The 20484-nt window shown below is 41.1% G+C and overlaps 1 protein-coding gene across 2 annotated transcripts in view; it reads left to right on the forward strand.

Annotated features, from left to right (window-relative positions):
• LOC115647596 (follicle-stimulating hormone receptor) overlaps nucleotides 1–20484 on the forward strand; it is a 171638-nt gene that overhangs the window by 46043 nt on the left and 105111 nt on the right. For both annotated transcript variants that reach the window (XM_030554307.1, XM_030554306.1), the window contains exon 2: nucleotides 16708–16779. In XM_030554307.1, coding sequence (XP_030410167.1) covers nucleotides 16708–16779 — 72 coding nt within the window. The remainder of the gene's footprint in view (nucleotides 1–16707; nucleotides 16780–20484) is intronic.

Below are 20484 nucleotides of genomic sequence, written 5' to 3' on the forward strand. Positions count from 1 at the left end.
TGGATCTAAATTCTTCAGGCCAGATTCTCACCTAGCGTAAGTCAATATATTGATTTCAATTACAACACAGAATATAAAGTGTAAAGTGCTCACTTTATATTTTTTATTACAAGCATTTGCACTGTAAAAAAACAAAAGAAATAATTTTCAATTCACCTAATGCAAGTACTGTAGTGAAATCTCTTTATCATGAAAGGTGAATTTACAAATGTAGAATTATGTACAAAAAAACTGCATTCAGAAAGAAAACAATGTAAAATTTTAGAGCCTGCAAGTCCACTCAGTCCTACTTCTTGTTCAGCCAAATCACTCACACAAACAAGTTCGTTTACATTTGCAGGAGATAATGCTGCCTGCTTCTTGTTTACAGTGTCACATGAAAGTGAGAATAGGCGTCCTCATGGCACTGTTATAGCCGGCATCACAAGATATTTACGTGTCAGATGCGGTAAAGATTCATATGTCCCTTCATGCTTCAACCACCATTCCAGGGGTTCATTGTCATTATCTGAGTCAGATGGCACCAGCAGAAAGTTGATTTTCTTTTTTGGTTGTTTGGGTTCTGTAATTTCTACATTGGAGAGTTGCTCTTCTAAGACTTCTGAAAGCACGCTCCACGCCTCATCCCTCTCAGATTTTGGAAGGCACTTCAGCTTCTTAAATCTTGGATCGAATGCTGTAGTTATCTTTAGAAATCTCACATTGGTACCTGTTTTTGCGTTTTGTCAGATCTGCAGTGAAAGTGTTCTTAAAATGAACAACATATGCTGGGTCATCATCTGAGACTGCTATAAACTGAAATATATGGCAGAATGCGGGTAAAACACAGAGCAGGAGTGTCATGAATATAGGGGGAAGGGTAGCAACCTTTATATATGCAGTAGCATAAAAATCCCTCTTTGGCAGCTGTACTGGATTGCCTTACCTGTAAGGCGTTAAGCAGTTCAAATAACCTAGTTGGCACCTGACCAGAAGGACCAATGAAGAAAGAAGATACTTTCAAATGGTGGGGGGAAGGATTTGTTTGTTTGTTCTGTGATTATTCCCTCTATGGACAGAGGGAGAAGCCAAGCAGGTACAACATCTCCTGAAAATATATCTGGAATAATCCATCTAAAATCATAGAAATTGTAAGTAGGGCAAGGAAATATGTTAGGTTATATTTTTGTTTTGGCTTGTGAATTTTCCTATGCTAGTTTTATTTGTGTTTTTGTAACTGTGAAGCTGAGCCCAGAGGGGAATCCTCTGTGTTTTTAAACCTTTTTATTATGCTGTAAAGTTACTGTCTAGCCTGATTTTGCAGGTGTGATTTTTTTTTATTTATAAATAAATTTCTTCTTTTAAGAACCAGATTGTCTTTAGGACATAGAAATCAAAGGGTCTGGTCTGTGCTCACATTGCTAAGGCAATTGGTTGGTATATTATTCTCAAGCCTCCCCATAGAATCATAGACTATCAGGGTTGGAAGGTGTCATAGTATAATTCCCAAATCTGGACCTTAGCATCCAGGATATGGGTACTAGCATAAATTCCCCTAAGCTTAATTACCAGCTTAGATCCTGTACTGCTGTCGCCAATCAGGACTTAAAGTAGAGTGCCTGATAGACTCTGGTCTCCCCAAAACCCTTCCCTGGGGGCCCCAAGACCCAAATTCCTTGAGTCTCACAACAAAGGGGAATAAACCATTTCCCTTCCCCCTCCTCCCCTCCAGGTGTTCCCTCCCTCGGCTCCTGGAGAAATATACAGATTCAAGCTCCGTGAATCAAAAACAAAGAGATTCCACCCTTCCCCTCCCTTCTCCTTCCCTGTTAAGTACAGACTCAATTCCTTTGAGCCTTAACTAGGAGAAAAAAATCAGACAGGTCTTAAAGCAAAACTTTTAATAAAAAAGAAAGAAAAAAGTAAAAGGTTTATCTCTGCAATTTAGATGGTAAAAAGTTACAGGGTCTTTCAGCTTAAAGACAATAGAAAGAAAGCTTTCTCCGGCAGAAATACAATTTAGAATACTTTCACCCAAATACACAGTAAAACTCTACCAGCCAGATACACAATTGCAAATACAGAAAAACAATTAAAAAGACTAACCTGTCTTTCTACTTTTGTACTTACAAAATTGGAACAGAAGATTAGAGAGCCTGTAGGTATGTGTGGTCACTCTCAGAGCCTAGAGAGAACAAAGCAAAACCCAAAAACTACAAACAAAGGCTTCCCTCCACCTAGATTTGAAAGTATCTTGTTTCCTGATTGGTCCTCTAGTCAGATGTTTGGGTCCCTGTTTGTTAACCCTTTACAGGTAAAAGAGACATTAACCCGTAACTATCTGTTTATGACACACACCCCAAATCGCAGACAGGGACCTCAGGAGGTCATCTAGTCCAACCCCCTGCTCAAGGCAGGACCAATTCCCAACTAAATCATCCCAGCCAGGGCTTTGTCCGAGAAAGGAGGTGAAGAGGCTTGGGGGGATATTTGAGAGGATAGAGATTCCAAATGAGCCTTCCCTAAATTTTTGTGTAAATCACTTGGTGCTGGCAGCAATGCCCTCCAAGGACAAAGGAAAGGAATTTGTGCCTTGGGAAAGTTTTAACCTAAGCTGGTAGAATATAAGCTTGGGGGGAGGTCTTTCATGCGGATACCCACATCTGTACCCCAGAGTTCAGAGTGTGGGGGAACCTTGACAAGGAGACATAGAATTCTCTCCCGAGGAGTTCAGTCGCAAATTAATTTAACGCATTTGTTAAAAAAAAAATGTTATCAGATGGAAGCATGTCCTACAGAATGGTGGCCGAAGCATGAAGGGGCGGATTAATGTTTAGCATAGCTGGCATGTAAATACCTTGCAATACCAGGTACACAAGTGCTGTGCAAATGCCTGTTCACTTTCTGGTGATATTGTGAATAAGAAGAGTGCAGCATTATCTCCTATAAATGTAAACAAACTTGTTTGTCTTAGTGATTGGCTGAACAAGAAGTAGGACTGAATGGACTTGTAGGCGCTGAACTTTTACTTTTGTTTTGAGTGCAGTTATGTAACAATCTACATTTGTAAGTTGATTTCAATTGCTACGCCTAATATGATATATATGAAAATGTAGAAAAATCCAAAATATTTAATAAATTTCAATTGGTGTTGTTTAACAGTGCGATTAAAACTGTGATTAATCACAATTAATTTGAGTTAATAGCATGAGTTAACTGTGATTAATCAACAGCCCAACTTACCACAAAAAGGGCCAACTTCCTGCAAGACATTGATTTCCTTCATTAACAACCTCCCTCAGAACAGCATCCTTGCTACCATGGATGTCACCTTCCTGTACTCTAGTGTCCCTCACTGGGAAGGCATCATTAATTGCCTCAAACACATACAACGTAATGCACAGCACTCAGAAATCTACCCAAAATACATTGCCAAACTCATTCATTTTATCCTTACCCACAACAACATTACATTTAACAACAAACAATTTGTCAAAATCATGGGAACAGCCATGGGCACTAGGATGGCTCCCCAAAATACCATGGCTTCATTGGCCATATTAATGCAGAATTTATGGAAAAATGCACCACAAATCAAAGACATACCTGAGATACAATGATATTTTCATCCTCTCGATAGAAGAGCTATACTTCTTCATAGATTTTTTTTTAACCACACCTTCAACAACCATCAAACTGTCTCTAGAACACTTCCACACCAGGGTAAACTTCCTGGACACCATGTTTAGCTTAAACAATGGAACCCAACAAACAACTATATATGAGAAACCCACCAATCACTGCATTTACGTCCACAGACCAGCAAACACCCCAGGCACACCACAAGAATCTGTTATCTACAGCCCTGCACTCAGATACCAAAGACTTTGCTCCAAAGAGGAAATCCAGGTTACACAGCTAACACAAGTAAAACTGCCTTTGCTAAACAAGAACACTCCAGAGAAGTAGATCACATCATGGAAAGGGCCACTCAAATACCCCAAAAGAACCTGCTTCAATACAGGGAAAAAGAAACCCACTAACTGAACTTACATCTCACCTACCACCCCACCCTGGAACCCATATGGTGTATCATCAAATATATACAACCTGTACTTGATGGGGCCATATATTGAAAGAAATCATTCATGAACCCACTCTTCTGGCCTTCAAGCAACCCTCTGTCCTCGCAAAACTCATCATCAGAAGCAAACTTCAGACCAATTCAAAGCAGCACTAAACCCTACCAGAACAGATGCAAAACTTGCAGACATTATCTCTACTGCTATGATGACGAATATCCCATACAATTCTCCTTGCAAGATTCACGGGGCTTACACATGGTTATCCCAACATATGGCATAACTCCAGTGCATCAAATGCCCCAATAACTATGTGGGTGAAACAAGATTATCATCATGCTCTCAAATTAATCTCCACAGGAAAAAATGGTAAGAGGAATAACACCATATCACCCAGGGGTGAACACTTTTCTCAAAGTGATCACTCCGTCTGATCTTTCAATACTTATCTTCAAGGAAAACCTGTACAATCCCTTGAAAAGGCAAGCCTGGCGACTTAAATTCATAATTTTCCTAGACACCAAAAACAAAGATTTAACAGCTACATTGGTTTTATGACTCATTACAACACCACCTTGCCTACTACCATTAATTGTCTGCTTCAGATCCCTTATGTATAACAATCTAATCTGATTGCCCACTTCATTTCAGGTGACTGCCTCCAACAAGTGTAACCCCTTCTGCTTAACAATCTCTCCCAATTTGTATTTAGCTCAGATGGTCTGCTTCCATCCCTAGACCTAAAGAAGTGCTTTGTGTAGCTTGAAAGCTTGTACCTTCTAAACACAGAAGTTGGTCCAATAAAAGGTATTATCTGACCTACCTTGTCTTGCTCATTTAAAAACAATATGTAAGAGCAAGACATTTATTTGCTCTCTCAGTCCATCTTTGGAAAGTTCACTGAAGAAATATTTTTCACTCTTCTCCATAAAAATTGTATTATCTATTTTTCTCCTTGAAACACTGACTTCCGCACACTACTGTGACCTCAGTAGATTATCATCCTGCTTTGTAAAGCTGCTGGTGTTTTTTTTTTCTTCTCTTTGGCTCTAGTCCACACATCTGTCATTCTGAAGTCAAGCTACTATAATGTGCTGTACGTAGGACTTTACTTTCAGACCATTTAGAGCTGAAACAAGCCTAGAATACAGAGCTTCCAGCTATCAGTGGTGTTGACAATTCTTGTAATTTTATCATGAGCCGTGTAACATTTGGTATTTTTTTCCCGTTCTAGCTCCTGGAATCAAGAGGTTTAATGAGACTCTCAGCTCTCTTTTTTTTTTTAAAGTAAGTTTCCATCCTTCATAATTTTGGAAAAAAGCTTGTACACATGAGTGCACCTGTAGGCTCTGAAGCCAGCAGGCAAATAAAAATACCCTGTGATGGGGCGCACTTACCTCTTGTGAGTGCCCCTGGTTGAGTGTGTGTGTGTGTTTGTGTGCACTTTCTGTTGCTGTAGACCTCCTTGGGCTTAGGTCCTTAGTTAGTCCTGTAGTCTAGCAATGGACTCGGCCCTGGCATCAAGCAGATAGTCTGCTGGGCATTCTGGGAGTTGGAGGCCCCAGCTTGCATGGACAGAGGAGGTAAACTACAACTTCCAGAAGGGAGTGACCCAAGCCCCATTTTGAAAGAGGAGTGGTGTTATAATTTAAACTAGGGGGTTGGCAAGGGCCTGCTCTATGAAGGGAGAGTAATTATTGCCACTCTCTGCCTGGGCCAGGTCTGCATGCATTACAGCCCCCTGCAGCTGCATAGGGATGTCTGAGCTGTTCCCCACTCCGAAAGGGAGTGACTGCCCAGGATTGTAGCCTTCCTACCCAGAGCAGGAAATGAGGTATGGTGGGGGTGGAGCAGGGGGTAGGGCAGGAGGTCCTTGGGGAGAAGTGGGGGTGTCTGGGGAGCTGGGTCAGGGAGGGCTGCACTGGTAGTTGTGGGGAGCCAGCATGGAGTTATGGACCTTCCACTTTGCAGATCGTGAATTGGATGCGGATACACATTTTTGTATCCACACAGGACTCTACTAATGGGGTCTCAGCAACCAACCCAGGTCTCCTCGCTCCCTCCAGCTTCTTCCAGAACTTCTCTGTCCAAGGTCCTGCCAGACAGGCACACTGTCTACACTCTTCTAGCTCCCGCAAGGAACTGCTCTCAGTCTGGCCCTGCAGCTGTTCTTACACTAGCCTGCTGGGCTCCCATTGGCTGTGTCCTACACACCCATTCTAGGCAGCTTAGAGGACCCTTCCCATGGCCCTTTTCTGGGGCAAGGTGTGGCAGGGCCATAAGGCCTCCAGCAGGGGGCCTCAGCAGGCCTGATACACCCTGTCACAAACCTCAACATGTATTATTTTAAAAAAACTCATCATTTTAAAGCTAGTCTCAGGGGTTCTTAGGACCTAATTAATGATATTTGGATGCTTGGGAGGCTAGCAACTCTGGGTCTGCAAATAACCAGCAAGTGCTTTGTACACCACAGTTTGGGAAACTCTCTACTGACCTACACATAAAAATAAATAAATAAATGGCATTTGTTAGGAAAAGAAAAATAAAACACATATTTTGAAAAATGGCCAACTGGGAGCCTGATACTAGCAAGTGCTACCCTCTCTTCTGCAAAATGCTAAGTGCCGTCAGCACCCACTGAAACCAGTTTACATAAATCAGATTGTTTCCAGGAAGCTAATTTCTGGTGACAAACATTAGCAATACATCAGAAACAACCATTCGGAGCTATTTCCCTCTTGGAAAATTATATCAATATCTTGGAACCTTTCAGAATTAGAAATTACAGGGCAATAGCATGCCATTAGTTTTTAGTAGCTCTCCTAATTGCAACCAGTGCTTCAGGATGTGCAAGATTGTGGACCCACCAGGCACATGCTACATGCTACTCTCTCCTCTCTCTGCAAGAGAAGGATGTTGGTTCTTCTGTGTTCAGGGCTTCCTGAAGCCCTTCCTTGGGTTGAGCAATTTGACCGTGGAGGACTGAGGCATGAGATGGCTACAATAAAATAAGCTTTCTAGGAAGAAAAATGGGAATACAGGATGCACTGAGGTGGAGTGGCCTTCTACTGAACAAGAAGGGGAGAGACCAAGCTCTGAACGCAAATAAGTGGAACCAGACCATCCTCACCCCTCCCACCAGAAGTCAAGAGGCGGGACTGGAAGTATAAAGGGCAAGCCCTGGAGCTCAGTTGGACTGCAGCTGCTGAAAGAGATAGATACTTCCTGCCTGCTCCTGAGCTGGATGTCTGCAGTCAGTGTGTTGTGGCTGGATTCCCCAGTAGCAAAATACTCTGCCACCGTTGGCCCTCGTTTGGGATCCGGAGGAGTCAGGTGGGACCAGGCTCCTTGGTCACCCCACCCTTGGGGTGGCAGCCTCCCCTCTCTAGGCCAAGAGGCCTGTGTTTGTCAGCCATCTGCTGGAGCTAGGATGCCAGACCCCTGTGCTGCTCTGCCCTGACTGTAGGCCAGAGCCATAAACTTTTTGCTGCCCTGCCCTGACTGAGGGCCTGGGCTCAGGGACTCACTTGCAACTCTGCCTGGACTGCAGGCTTGAACCATTGTCGATGCAGGACTCTGCTAACTCCCTGCCTGTGGGTGATACCCAGTTATGTAGTGAGGTGGAGTGGCCTCCCAGTGACCCAGAAGGGGAGGGACCACTGCTAAGCCACTAAACAGGATTTGCAAATCAGTGTTGAGTTCTGCTTAAAAACTGGTGGTCTGATGAAGTTCAGAGACTCCTGTTAGGTTTGTACGGTTGGTTTAAAGGGAAACTTAGAACACGTGCTGAACGATTTTTTTAATATTAATAGGCATTGCCAAAAACAACAAACACTCTCTAATAAAGACCTCTAAACTGATCACATGACTTTCCAATCCAAAATCATAGCTCTGGCTTCTTGGACATGAAAACTTACTTCACCATAGGAGCAGCAGGACTTGTCACACTACATTTATTAATAAGATCTTTTTCTTTCTGAAAATACTGATCCTTTCCCATACTGTTGAGGAAAATATCCTTATGCTAATATATTTGTGCTTATAGGCCTTTCTAGCAAAATTCTGTTTATTGCCCTCACCTTAATCTCACTGATGTCAATAGGACTGGTTCTGATATCGTTCCATTTAATGCAGTAGAGTTACTCATGACTTTCACAAGTTTAAGTGAGATCAGAATTGGGCCCAAAGGAATTTTCCATTGACTCCAATGGAAATAAGAGCATAAGCTTAGAGCCAGATCAATGAAGCTACATTGAATTACATCACCTGTGGCTCTTGTCTATCACGTTTATTTTCCTAATGTTGTTACATAAAAAGTAAAGTGTTCCACTGGTCAATCAAGAAAAAAAATAATTTGGAACAGGTTTGGTTTTTATTTTTTGCCTACAAGAAAGAGAAAGAAATAGCGTACACAAAAAGGTTCATGGCTTTTGTTGTAAAGCAGACACTCATTTGCTGTTTGTGCTGGAGCACAAAGCAGGGGAAAAAATAGCAAAGAGAGGAAATTAAATTTCTCAGTAAATGTTTCCTTCTGACAAAATATACATTGCTACAGAGGATTAGAAGGTGATAACATCAGTCTATTACCTCAGAGATTCAAATAAAATGTTCTTCAAATCCTATCATATTTATTTCTTTGGAACAGAATTTGGTGATTTGGCATTATGGCCACTGAGTCTTGCCTTTTTTTTATTGTGGTACTTTATGTTAAATTATAAAGTTTAGGGTACATACTTTATGTAGTTCATTTTAACGTCATGAATTTGCATTTTACATGAGCCAAAGAAGATAATTCTACAATACATGTGCTTTCTGATTAACTGTGTGTGACTTTTAAATAGGTCAGCGAAATAAGTTTTAAAGAGTATTTTGAAAGACTGAAATTCATCTTTGCTTTATGATGCAGAGATTAATCTTTTCTTGCTAATATAACTTATGATAATCATCGAAAATCCTTTGTTTTACAAGGTTATTGGCAGCTGTTGGAAATACTTGCTGTAGGATTTGGTAGTTTGATTTCAGTTTAGCTACTTTGTGAAGTAAGGATAAGAATCTAGCTCATGGATAGGTAAAGGCCTTTGCCATAATATCCTTCCAAGTGCAGCCAAGAAGACATATTAAGACCAAGTCTTCCAAACTAGGTGTCTATATTATACACGCAAAATATATTTGTATTCTGTTATAAACAGTTAACAGTTCACACAAAACATATATCTGCATGTGTAAATGCCTATTGGTGCATAAACTACGTGTTTTGCATACACAAATACTTGTCTATCCACCCTTGCATGGTTTGCATATCCAACTTTGGTACTTAAAAAAAAAAATTGGCCCTGAAATGCAATTTTTGTTGCATTCTGATTTATCTGCTTTTAAAAGATTTATAATCTAGGTCCCAGGTGTTTGCGTGATTACTTCTTGCCCTCTGTTCCTTCTTGAGAGTTGTTATATGCTGGGATGGGTCTGCTTTCCATCATTAGTTCAGTTTGGACCAGGTAGACGTCAGGACATACACTTTTCTTCTCTGTGCCTCTGCTTCTCCTTCTGTTAAGAACTGTGGACTTGAGTTCTCTCAGTTGAGCCTGGGGCTAGTCAGCTCCACTCTCCGACCGGTTAATGAGCCCAGGTGGACTGTGGCAGAATTGCCTGATGAACTGGCCCACCCAACTGGCTTAAGGAGCCAACAGGTCTGCATTTAAGCTCAGCAACTACTCAACACTTATACCTTGGCTGTGATCTCACCTATGCCTGTCTTGTTCCTATGCTTGTTCCTGTTCCGTTCCCATCTGTTCCGGTCCTGTGCCCTTGCCTGGCTTCTGACTCCGGCTCTGACTCCCAGTTCCTGTTCTCAGCTCTAACCATTAGGAAATACTGCCCTTCCCTAGACCATGACACCATCTATCTCTTGTCTGTCATGCCTGAGGATTTCCAGCTGTAAAACTTTCTCCTGGAGAAGGTTCAATAGAATCCTTTGATTGCTGACTTCAGAGCATGAGGCATGCCCCATGTGTTTAGGTGAGCTTATTCATGATCATTTTACTACTGCCTCCTTTTAATTCCCATCTTCTGTGTCAGGTATCTTTTTCATTGGCTGGGTGGTTTGCCTGTAGCTTTGGCATTTTGCTTATACCAGATCCTCTGGTTCCAGTAGCTGTCTGCTTGAGCTATTTGTTCTTTCATTGTCCCCATGATTGAAGTTTTATTTTGTTTTATTTTGTTCCATTTCTTTTCTGATGCAAAAATTCTTTGAAGTCATTGGGAGTCTTTCCATTCACTTCAATGGGCTTGAGCTAAGGCCATTAGTGTGTAGACTCTATTCATATAAACTTTTAAATTGCAAATTAGACACTTCACTAAACAAATATATAATCAAATTTGCACACACAACTATTGTAAAATGCAATTAATTAAAATCAACTAAGTATTGAAAAAAACATACAGCTACTAAAAATACGTGCAAAAAACCAAAACACCCACAAGCCAGGGCTGTTGTACAGTGATTAGAGATGTGCTTCTTTCCATTGTATGTAAACCTTTCAAATATTTTAGTTTGACCCTTGTGACTTATTCTTTGTTTTGGCATAAAAATGCTTAAGCACAAATACTTATTATTCAGATGTGACCATAGTAAAATAACTCTAAAAACAAAACTAAAGAAGTGGTTGTCGGTTATATTTTATGGTAGATGCCTCAAACAGGGAATTGCTACTTTATTATTTAAATTATTTAAATATAGGCTAATTGTTAAAATCTAATTCTTGAGATTTATAAACTCTACATCACTTCACTGGTTGTAATAGATACATATCCATTATATAGTTGACAATTTCAACAAGTAGCCTCTTTAGATTAAATTAGATTTGTAGGGTATATCTACACTGCAAGAAAACACCTCTGGCTGGCCCATGTCAGCTGGCTCAGGCTCAGGCTGCAGGGCTATAAATTGCAGTGTAGACACCTGGGCTTGGACTAGAGCCCAGGCGCTGGGACCCTGTGATGGGAGGGGGTCCCAGCGCCTGGGCTGCAGCCCAAGCATCTACACTGCAATTTTCTAGCTCTGTAGCAGGAGCCAAGCCAGCTGACATTGGCCATCCATGTGTGTTTTATTGCAGTATAGACATACCTTCAATGTTATTTGCAACAATAGGACTGTCTTTATTACAGCCCAGTTAGGCATAGGGTTTTTTAGAATAATTAGTCCTATTTTTTTCTAAGTGGTGTGCAAGATTTAGCTATTGAACACCAATTAAATTTTAACTGCTCCAACTGGCATCCTTACTCAGACTGAGTAGCACTTTACTCTACAAAATGACTTGTTCAAATCAAAGTTGCAAAGTAAGGTTATTATTCTGCAAACACTTATATACACACAAGTAGCTTTACTCATATGAGTAGTGTCACCGAGTTCAGTGGGTCTACTCACATGAATGTAGTTACTCGTGTGTAATTGTATGCACCATGGGTAACTAAAGGGTAGCAGAATCCAGCTCTTAATTCAAGATATATACACATCTTGCTGCTCTGCATCCATATCAACAGGATTTGATTTAGAGTATTTCTATACATTGGCAAAAATATATGTAACCCTTCTGCCCCTCTGAGTTGGCAGCAACAAGGGCCGGGTTCAGTATCCAGGGGTTTCGTTTCAATAACACAATGCATAACCGGCTCGAGCCCTCACCCAGTGACCTATGACACTTACATACCGCACCCCCTGGGTGCCTCTGGGAGGCAATACTTCCCCTCTCGCAAGCACGGAGTCTGAGTGTAGCAAAATCCTTTTAATAAAGGAAGGAAACAATGCGGCATCCCATTGGAGAAACACCACAAACAGGATTATAACACAAACCATAAACAAAAACCCACCTCCAAGTACATTTGGCAAAGTCCTTTCCCCCTTAGGGTCTTAAGTCCAATCACCCCAAAGTCCAACAACCCAAAAGTCTCTGGTCAATGCCACCCCAGAATTCAAGAGTTTATCTGCAGAGTTTTACCGCCCCCCAGCCTGGGTGGAAGTGGGAGGGTAAGGGAGGAGTCCACACAGGGTGTTAAGGGGCACCTTATGTGGGCCAGGGCAACTGCTCTGCCTCTCCGTGGAGTTCTGCTGCAGCCTTCACCACGACCAGCTCCACCACACCAGCTGTGTCACTCCTCCAGCTGTCCCTGCAAACCTCTTCACTCCGCTCACTGTTTCATGGGTCGCTCTAACACGCTGCAAATGGCTCCACTCTGCCAGCTGCTTAACGATAGGTCTTCAGGATCCCCCACTAGTTAACACAGCACTCAGTGATCTCAGCTCTTAGTAGGGGAGTCCTGATGCACTATTGGCCCAACATGAATTCAGCTCAGCAGTCTCTAGATGGACTCCTAACAGAATCAAAATTAGCTCTACTCTTTAACAGTGACTAGAGAAGGATGTGCAATTGGTGTTCCAGGCCCTCAAAGGAGCCCATACCATCAGATACACACACACCAATCCCCCAACCTCTCTCAATTCACTAGGTTTTGGAACCCATGTCCCTTGTCTAGCAAGTGTCCTTTAATTTATATTGAGACATCTCTGTCATAAAGCAGTCTTGTAGTTCCTCATTCACATAATCAGGCGGCAACACTTTATTTATCCTGCCCCAATACCAAAGAAATTGAGGATCCCAGAGCTGTCAAAATAACCATCCGAGGCTGCCTTGCTGGGTGTGCCCATGCAAATATCTGAGATATCACACTTCTTGACATTCTTTCCTCACTTCCCATAATTCACCACCAGATGTCAGGGTAGGGCTCATCCTGACTGCTTACATCCATATGGCTGTTCATACTGAGCATGCCTGCTAGGGCTCTCTAGCCAAGGATTTATTGCTACAAAAGGGAGTTTGGAACAGGTTTCAAAGTAGATCAAAGGCAAGCAGTTCCCTAATTGGTTCAGCTTTGTAACACTAGGCCTACTGAGTATTTTGAAGGCCTCCATTGTATTTAGCTGAACAATGAAAGTCCAGACATAGCTTTGGATGAACTACCTTCCTTCACCATGTTTTGGGGTAATCTTTACAAATTGCCTAATCCAGGTTAGGCCTTTCCTGGAAACTCTTTAATCCTTCAACATTGCATAATGATCTCAGTGCTGCAATTCTTATGTGACACTGTGTATGGCAGCTATTTCGGAACAGTTTCAATTAATAATAATAGGAGAATGATGAAGTCCAAAATCAATCATCTTTCACTAAATGAAAATTTGAGAGGGCCAATTCATTCCTGGTATAACCCCATGGAAGTTAATGGAGTTAAACCAGACATGAATTTCACCCAAGGTATTTAAATACTGAACTACTTAAATTCAGAGATCTAAATGAGGAACCATATTCCACCAAAGATATGCATCTAAATAGTAAGAATTCATTATAGTGGAATTCCAGCAAGATAATACCCTTACCCGAGATTTTGATTAAAATATGATCATAATATGGAAATTCTAGACTAATTACATAGCATAATGAGGACAGTAGATTCTATGAATACTTGATGTGAACAATGGGATAGAAAGTCTCTCTAGCCTTGAAGTGCAGATTGTTAAAAGATAGGTATAAACTGCAATGGTGTACAGTAGGTAATATCAATCTAATTTTTGTTTCCAGCCCTGTACAGATGTTAAAATAAGGCAACATCAATAGAAATGAAACGATAACAGATTTTAAAAAACCATTTAAAAAACCAGAAACAGTTCTTCACCTTGAGACGATAAAAGCAAGGAATTGCTATTAGGCAACACTGTTGAGGCAAAACCTCTGTGGTAATTCAAGAAATAATTAGATGTCAATCCTGGAGGAAAATAGACTGAGCGAGAGAATTGCATAGTGGACACACCTGTGTGTAGCTTTTTGATTTAAAAAGGTCCCTTTTTTTCCTTTTATGGCCAGTGTCTGTCTTTGTACCTGAAAGGATATGAGTGTGACTTCAGCTGTCAACAGCAGTTGTAGAAATAAGGATAAATTCCCTTACCAACACAAAAACAACAAGAAGTCCTTGTGGCACCTTAGGGACTAACAAATTTATTTGGGCATAAGCTTTCATGGGCTAAAACCTACTTCATCAGATTCATGGAGTGAAAAATACAGTAAGCAGTATATATATTACAGTACACAAAAAGGTGGGAGTTGCCTTACCAAGTGGGGGGTCAGTGCTAACAAGGCCAATGCAGTCAAGGTGGATGTCACCTATTTCCAACAGTTGACAAGAAGGTGTGAGTATCAACAGAGGGAAAATTACTTTTTGTAGTGACCCAGCCACTCCCAGTCTTTATTTAGGCCTAATTTGATGGTGCCCAGTTTGAAAATTAATTCAGTTTCTGCAGTTTTCTCATCAAGTCTGTTTTTGAAGGTTTTTTTGTGGAAGAATTGCCACTTTAAGTCTGTTATTGAGTGTCATGGGAGACTGAAGTGCTCTCATACTGGTTTTTGAATGTTACAGTTCTTGATGTCTCATTTGTGTCCATTTATTCTTTTGTGTAGAAACTGTCTGGTTTGGCAATGTACATGGCAGAGAGGCATTGCTGGCACGATGTGTCATATATCACATTGGTAGAGGTGCAGCTGAATGAGCACTTGATGGGGTGACTGATGTGGTTAGGTCCTATGATGGTGTCCCTTGAATAGATATGGGTTAGTCCCAGGAACCAGTCCCTGCAACAAATTCCCGTTGCCATCTCTGTCCACATCTGACTCCTCGTTTTGCTGATACAGAACTAACAGGGCTACCACTCTGAAACCTTTACCAACACACTGTTGAATGTATCATTCCCTCCCTATCACAGCTTCTTGTCCTGGCTTCTAATGCATAATGACCTATAGGGTAGTATTATGTAACCTGATAAATAGGTAATTTTAGCATAAATAATTCTTTTGTTTATCTCTATAAATAATTAAATTTGTGGGGAAAAGCCAATTAATTAGATAATGTTATTTATCCAAGGACCAATAGATACCCCTCCTTTTGTTTGTCAAGCACTACAACAGGTCAAGCACTACGGAGGTCTGTTAAAAAAAATCTAATTAAAACATTCTCTGGTCAATGTGGGAAAGAGTCTTCCATGAACCATCCAGCACTTCTAAAGTTTTCATTAGTTCCACAACCATTCTGTGGAATATTGTGCATAATTATCAGCACAAACTGTCAAACACAGTATTCCGTATAGAGTCCTAACGTACATCCACAGCAGATATTACCTGACATGCTGTTGTCTGGCACTACTGTTATTTAGTGGTCAGATTGTGGCCTGACTTGTGCGGCTATGCAAATACAGGGAGTACAAGACAACTCGTTAGTGCTTTGTGTCAGTGACCCATCCCACCACTCACAGCGCAGAAGATGATCAGGCCCCACGAACCATCTCATCCACCCCCACATGCAGGTGGGTGAGAGAGGGCTGGAGGGATGGGAATGTCTCCAGCCCCTGCCTCACATGCATTGGCCAGTATAGCTGTCCCAGATATGGACCCAGAACTGTTTTACTCCCTGCCAAAGCAGTGGAGGACCACGGGAAATTGTGACTCATTAAGTGACATTTGGCCTCCTGGGATGTTTCAGTGGCAGCACAACAGCATGTTGCCCTTTGCTCAGGGCTACTGTTAAGGCATAAGGCCTACAGGATTGATTATAGGTTCATAGATTCATAGACTCTAGGGCCTGGTCCACACTAGCAGTTAAATCGATTTAAAACAGCGTTAAATCGATTTAACGCTGTACCCGTCCACACTACAATGCACTTTAAATCAATTTTAAGGGCTCTAAAATCGATTTCTTTACTCCCTCCCCAACAAGAGGGAGTAACGCTAAAATCGATATTACTATATCGATTTAGGGTTAGTGTGGACGCAAATCGACATTATTGGCCTCATTCTTTTACAGTAGCTACCCACAGTGCACCGTTCCAGAAATCGACGCTAGCCTAGGACCATGGACACACACCGCTGAATGAATGTGCCCTAGGGCTGGTCCACACTGGGGGGGAAATCGATCTTAGATACGCAACTTCAGCTACGTGAATAACGTAGCTGAAGTCAATATCAAGATCGGAATGTACTCACCCGTCCACACCGCGCGGGATCGAGGTTCGCAGCTCTCCGTGTCGATTCCGGAACTCCGTTGGGTTGATGGAGTTCCGGAATCGATATAAGCACGTTACGGGGATCGATATATCGCTCTAGATTAGACGCGATATATCGATCCCCGAGCAATCGATTTAAACCCGCCCATACGGCGGGTAGTCTGGACGTGGCCCTAGTGTGGATGCATAAAATCAACTTTATAATATGGTATTATAAAACCGGTTTTAGTTAATTCGAAATTATGCTGTAGTGTAGGCGTACCCTAGGACTGGAAGGGACCTCGGAGGTCATCGAGTCAAGTCCCCTGCCCTCATGGCAGGACCAAATACTGTCTAGACCATCCCTGATAGACATTTATCTAACCTACTCTTAAATATTATGACAATGACAGTTCAACATCTTAAACTGTAAATTCTTCAGAACAAAAATCTTCTCTGCCTCTGTGTTTGTGCCATCCAGAAAACAGTGGATCTGCAATCCTGACAGTCCACTGGGCAGTATTGTAATATATATAATAAATAATCAGCATGAATTTTCTTTATTTTCAGGAGATTTGTCCTCACCAAGGTGAGAGTCATTGCAAAAGGAGCTTTCTCAGGACTTGGTGACCTAGAGAAAATGTACGTATTGCATTCACTAGGAACCAAACTGTTATTTTAAACAGTGATTTGGGGGTTGCAGATCCTTTTACTGCCTCGTTCTGCAAACAAGCCACTTTCTCTCTGCACTGCAGAATATGTTTTTCATCTAGTTACAGATCTGTGAAAATTGAAACAATACGGATAAACCAGCATTGAAAAACACATTGTCACAAATACATCTGCAAGAAATAGCATTTGGGGCAAGGGTTGAGATCAGCACACGTCAGTATAATTAACGAGTAAAATGTCATGCAAAAGTCCATGGGAATCCGAACAATCTGAAGATTCTGTGCTTCATTACAGTATGTCAGCTCAGACTCAGCACCACTATTCACAACTATGGGTCAACCCAGGTTTCTGTTTCCAATAATTGGACTAGTTTGCTGTATGTTTTATGGAGAGCAAGGGGAGTTACTGATTTGTGCTGAGATTTTACTCACCGGATAGAGACATCCACTTCCTATTAATTGTAGTGGCTCAGATACCATGATGAATAAGTACATATAATTACAGAGGGCTGAGCTGTTATTAATTGGTATGATTAATTATAAGTGTAATTAATCTGATAACAGGTGCGTAATGCACCCATTTCTGTACTATTTCTGTGGCAACAGCCTTGTTCCTAGTGCGCCTAGGAACAAGTAGTCTGTCTAGTGTTCGTTTGCTGTAGAAAGTCATAGACTCAGCTTATAAGACCAGAAGGGACTATTGTGATCATCTGTTTTGTTTCCCTACTTGGCTCCTGGCTTCTCACCACCCTCCTTGCCCCAGCTCCCAGAATGTTGCCTCCAGCATGCTGTTCATTCTTATATGCAATCCTTGAACTTTCTCTTGCGACTAAGGCCTTGGCTACACTGGCGCTTTACAGCACTGCAACTTTCTCGCTCAGGGGATGTGAAAAAACACCCCCCCCTGAGCGCTGCAAGATACAGCGCTGTAAAGCGCCAGTGTAAACAGTGCCGCAGCGCTGGGAGCGCGGCTCCCAGCGCTGCAAGCTAATCCCCATGAGGAGGTGGAGTACGTGCAGCACTGGAGAGCTGTCTCCCAGCGCTGGCGCTGCAACTACACTCACACTTCAAAGCGCTGCCGCGTCAAGCACTTTGAAGTTTTGAGTGTAGCCAAGCCCTAAATCCCTCTGCCCAGTAGTATCATTTTGTTCGTCCAGTTTCACTAAGCATCACAGAGCCTATGATGGCAGACTCCCTGATTCATCAAGGGACTTAAGCATTTGCTTAACTGTAAGCATGTTGTGGTACCATCCCAATTTAGCAAAACACTTAAAGAATATGCTTAATTTCAAGTGCATGTTTAAGTTCCACTGGAAGAAAAAAAAGCCTATTTGACTGGCAGCTGTGAATTTTCTGTTACACACTGTAATGTAACTTCAGACCCTTAGCAAAATAACGTTTGATTTCGATTAAATGTGTTTTCCCCTCTTATTTCCAATTTAACTCCCAATGAAGTCAATATAAAAGCTTCCAATTCACCTCATGCAATTAGACTGGGCTCTTCATGAAAATAACCTTTTTTTCTTTTAAAAGAGGATGAAATAATGAATTGACTTTTTGACTAGGAAGCAGTTACACATCTCTCTATAACAACCCACCAGCGCAGCCTCAGGTATGAAGTAGTAGAGGGACTACCTTTAAGGGTGATAGTGTAGCCCAGACTCCATAGCCCATTCAGTGTTCGTCTTTCTTTTTACACTGCCAGTGTGGATACCAACTAATGCCAGAAGTGCTTTTGTGGAAGTGGACATGTGTGCACCTGCACACAGAACATCAGCACATTTCAACGGACGTCACTGAACAGTGGTCACAAATTAACAGCTTTCAGTCATGAACAAAAAGGGCTGAATTTGAACTGATACTATATGTCTCATCTGCACCATAACATGTAACTACCGCCATATTGGGGTACCTGATTATAACTCAGTAGTTCTTAACACATTTAAAATACTCTTTGGTCTTTTAGCTTTAGATGAGATCCCCATCAGTGCTCATGCTCATGGTTCAGGAACATAGTTAAAACTAGGGCTGCCAATTTAATCACAGTAACTCATGCAATTACCTCAAAAAATTAATTGTGGTTAAAAAAATTACTCATGATTAATTGCAGTTTTAATTACACTGTTAAACAATAGAATACCAATTGAAATGTATTAAATATTTTGGGATGTTTTTCTACATTTTCAAATATATTGATTTCAATTACAACATAGAATAGGAAGTGTACACTGCTCACTTTATATTATTTTTATTACTAATATTTGCATTGTAAAAATGATAAAAGAAATAGTATTTTTCAGTTCACCTCATACAAGTACTATAGTGCAATCTCTTTGTCGTTAAAATGGAACTTACAAATGTAGATTTTTTTTGTTACATAACTGCACTCAAAAACAAAACAATGAAAAACTTTAGAACCTACAAGTCCACTCAGAACTACTACTTGTTCAGCCAATCACTAAGACAAACAAGTTTGTTTAAATTTATGGGAGATAATGCTGCTAATGCTTTATATGCCCCTTCATGTTTCAGCCACCATTCCAGAGGACGTGCTTCCATGCTGATGATGCTCATTTAAAAAAAAGTGATAATTAAATTTGTGACTGAACTCCTTGGGGGAGAATTGTATGTCTCTGGCTGTTTTACCCGCATTCTGCCATATATTTCATGTTATAGTAGTCTCGGATGATGACTCAGCACATGTTAATTTTAAGAACACTTTCACTGCAGATGTGACAAAATGCAAAGAAGGTACCAATATGAGATTTTTCAAGATCACTACAGCACTCGACACAAGGTTTAAGAATCTAAAGTGCCTTCCAAAATCTGTTGGGGAGGAGGTGTGGAGCATGCTTTCAGAAGTCTTAAAAGAGGAACACTCCGATGTGGAAACTACAGAACCCGAACCACCAAAAAAGAAAACCAACCTTCTGCTAGTGGCATGACTCAACTTATGAAAATGAATATGTGTTTTGGATTGTTATGAAGCAGGGGGGGATAGCTCTATGATTTGAGTGCTGGCCTGCTAAACCCACAGTTGTGAGTTCAATTCTTGGGGGGGGGCATTTAGGGAACTGGGGTAAAAATCTGTCTGGGGATTGATCCTGCTTTGAGCAGGGAGTTGGACTAGATGACCTTCAGAGGTCCCTTCCAAACCTATGATTCTATGAGAAACTGCCATCAGCATGGACACATGTCCTCTGGAATAGTGGATGAAGTATGAAGGGACATATAAATCTTTAGTGCAGCTGACATAAATATTTTGCAATGCCAGCTGTGACAGTGCCATATGAATGCCTGTTCTCACTCTCAGGTGACATTGTAAACAAGAAGCAGGAAGCATTATCTCCTGCAAATTTAAACAAACTTCTTTGTCTTAGCTATTGTCTGAACAAGAAATAGGACTGAGTAGACTTGTAGGTTCTAAAGTTTTACATTGTTTTATTTTTGAATGCAGTTATTTTTTGTACATAGTTCTACATTTGTAAGTTCAGCATTCATGATAAGAGATTGCACAGCAGTACTTGTATAGGTGAACTGAAAAATACTATTTCTTTGTTTTTTATAGTGCAAATATTTGTAATAAAATAATACAAAGTGAGCACTGTACACTTTGTATTCTGTGTTGTAATTGAAATAAATATATTTGAAAATGTAGAAAACACCCCCAAAATAT

Source organism: Gopherus evgoodei, chromosome 3 (assembly GCF_007399415.2).
Source record: "Gopherus evgoodei ecotype Sinaloan lineage chromosome 3, rGopEvg1_v1.p, whole genome shotgun sequence".
Taxonomy (NCBI): Eukaryota; Metazoa; Chordata; order Testudines; family Testudinidae; genus Gopherus; species Gopherus evgoodei.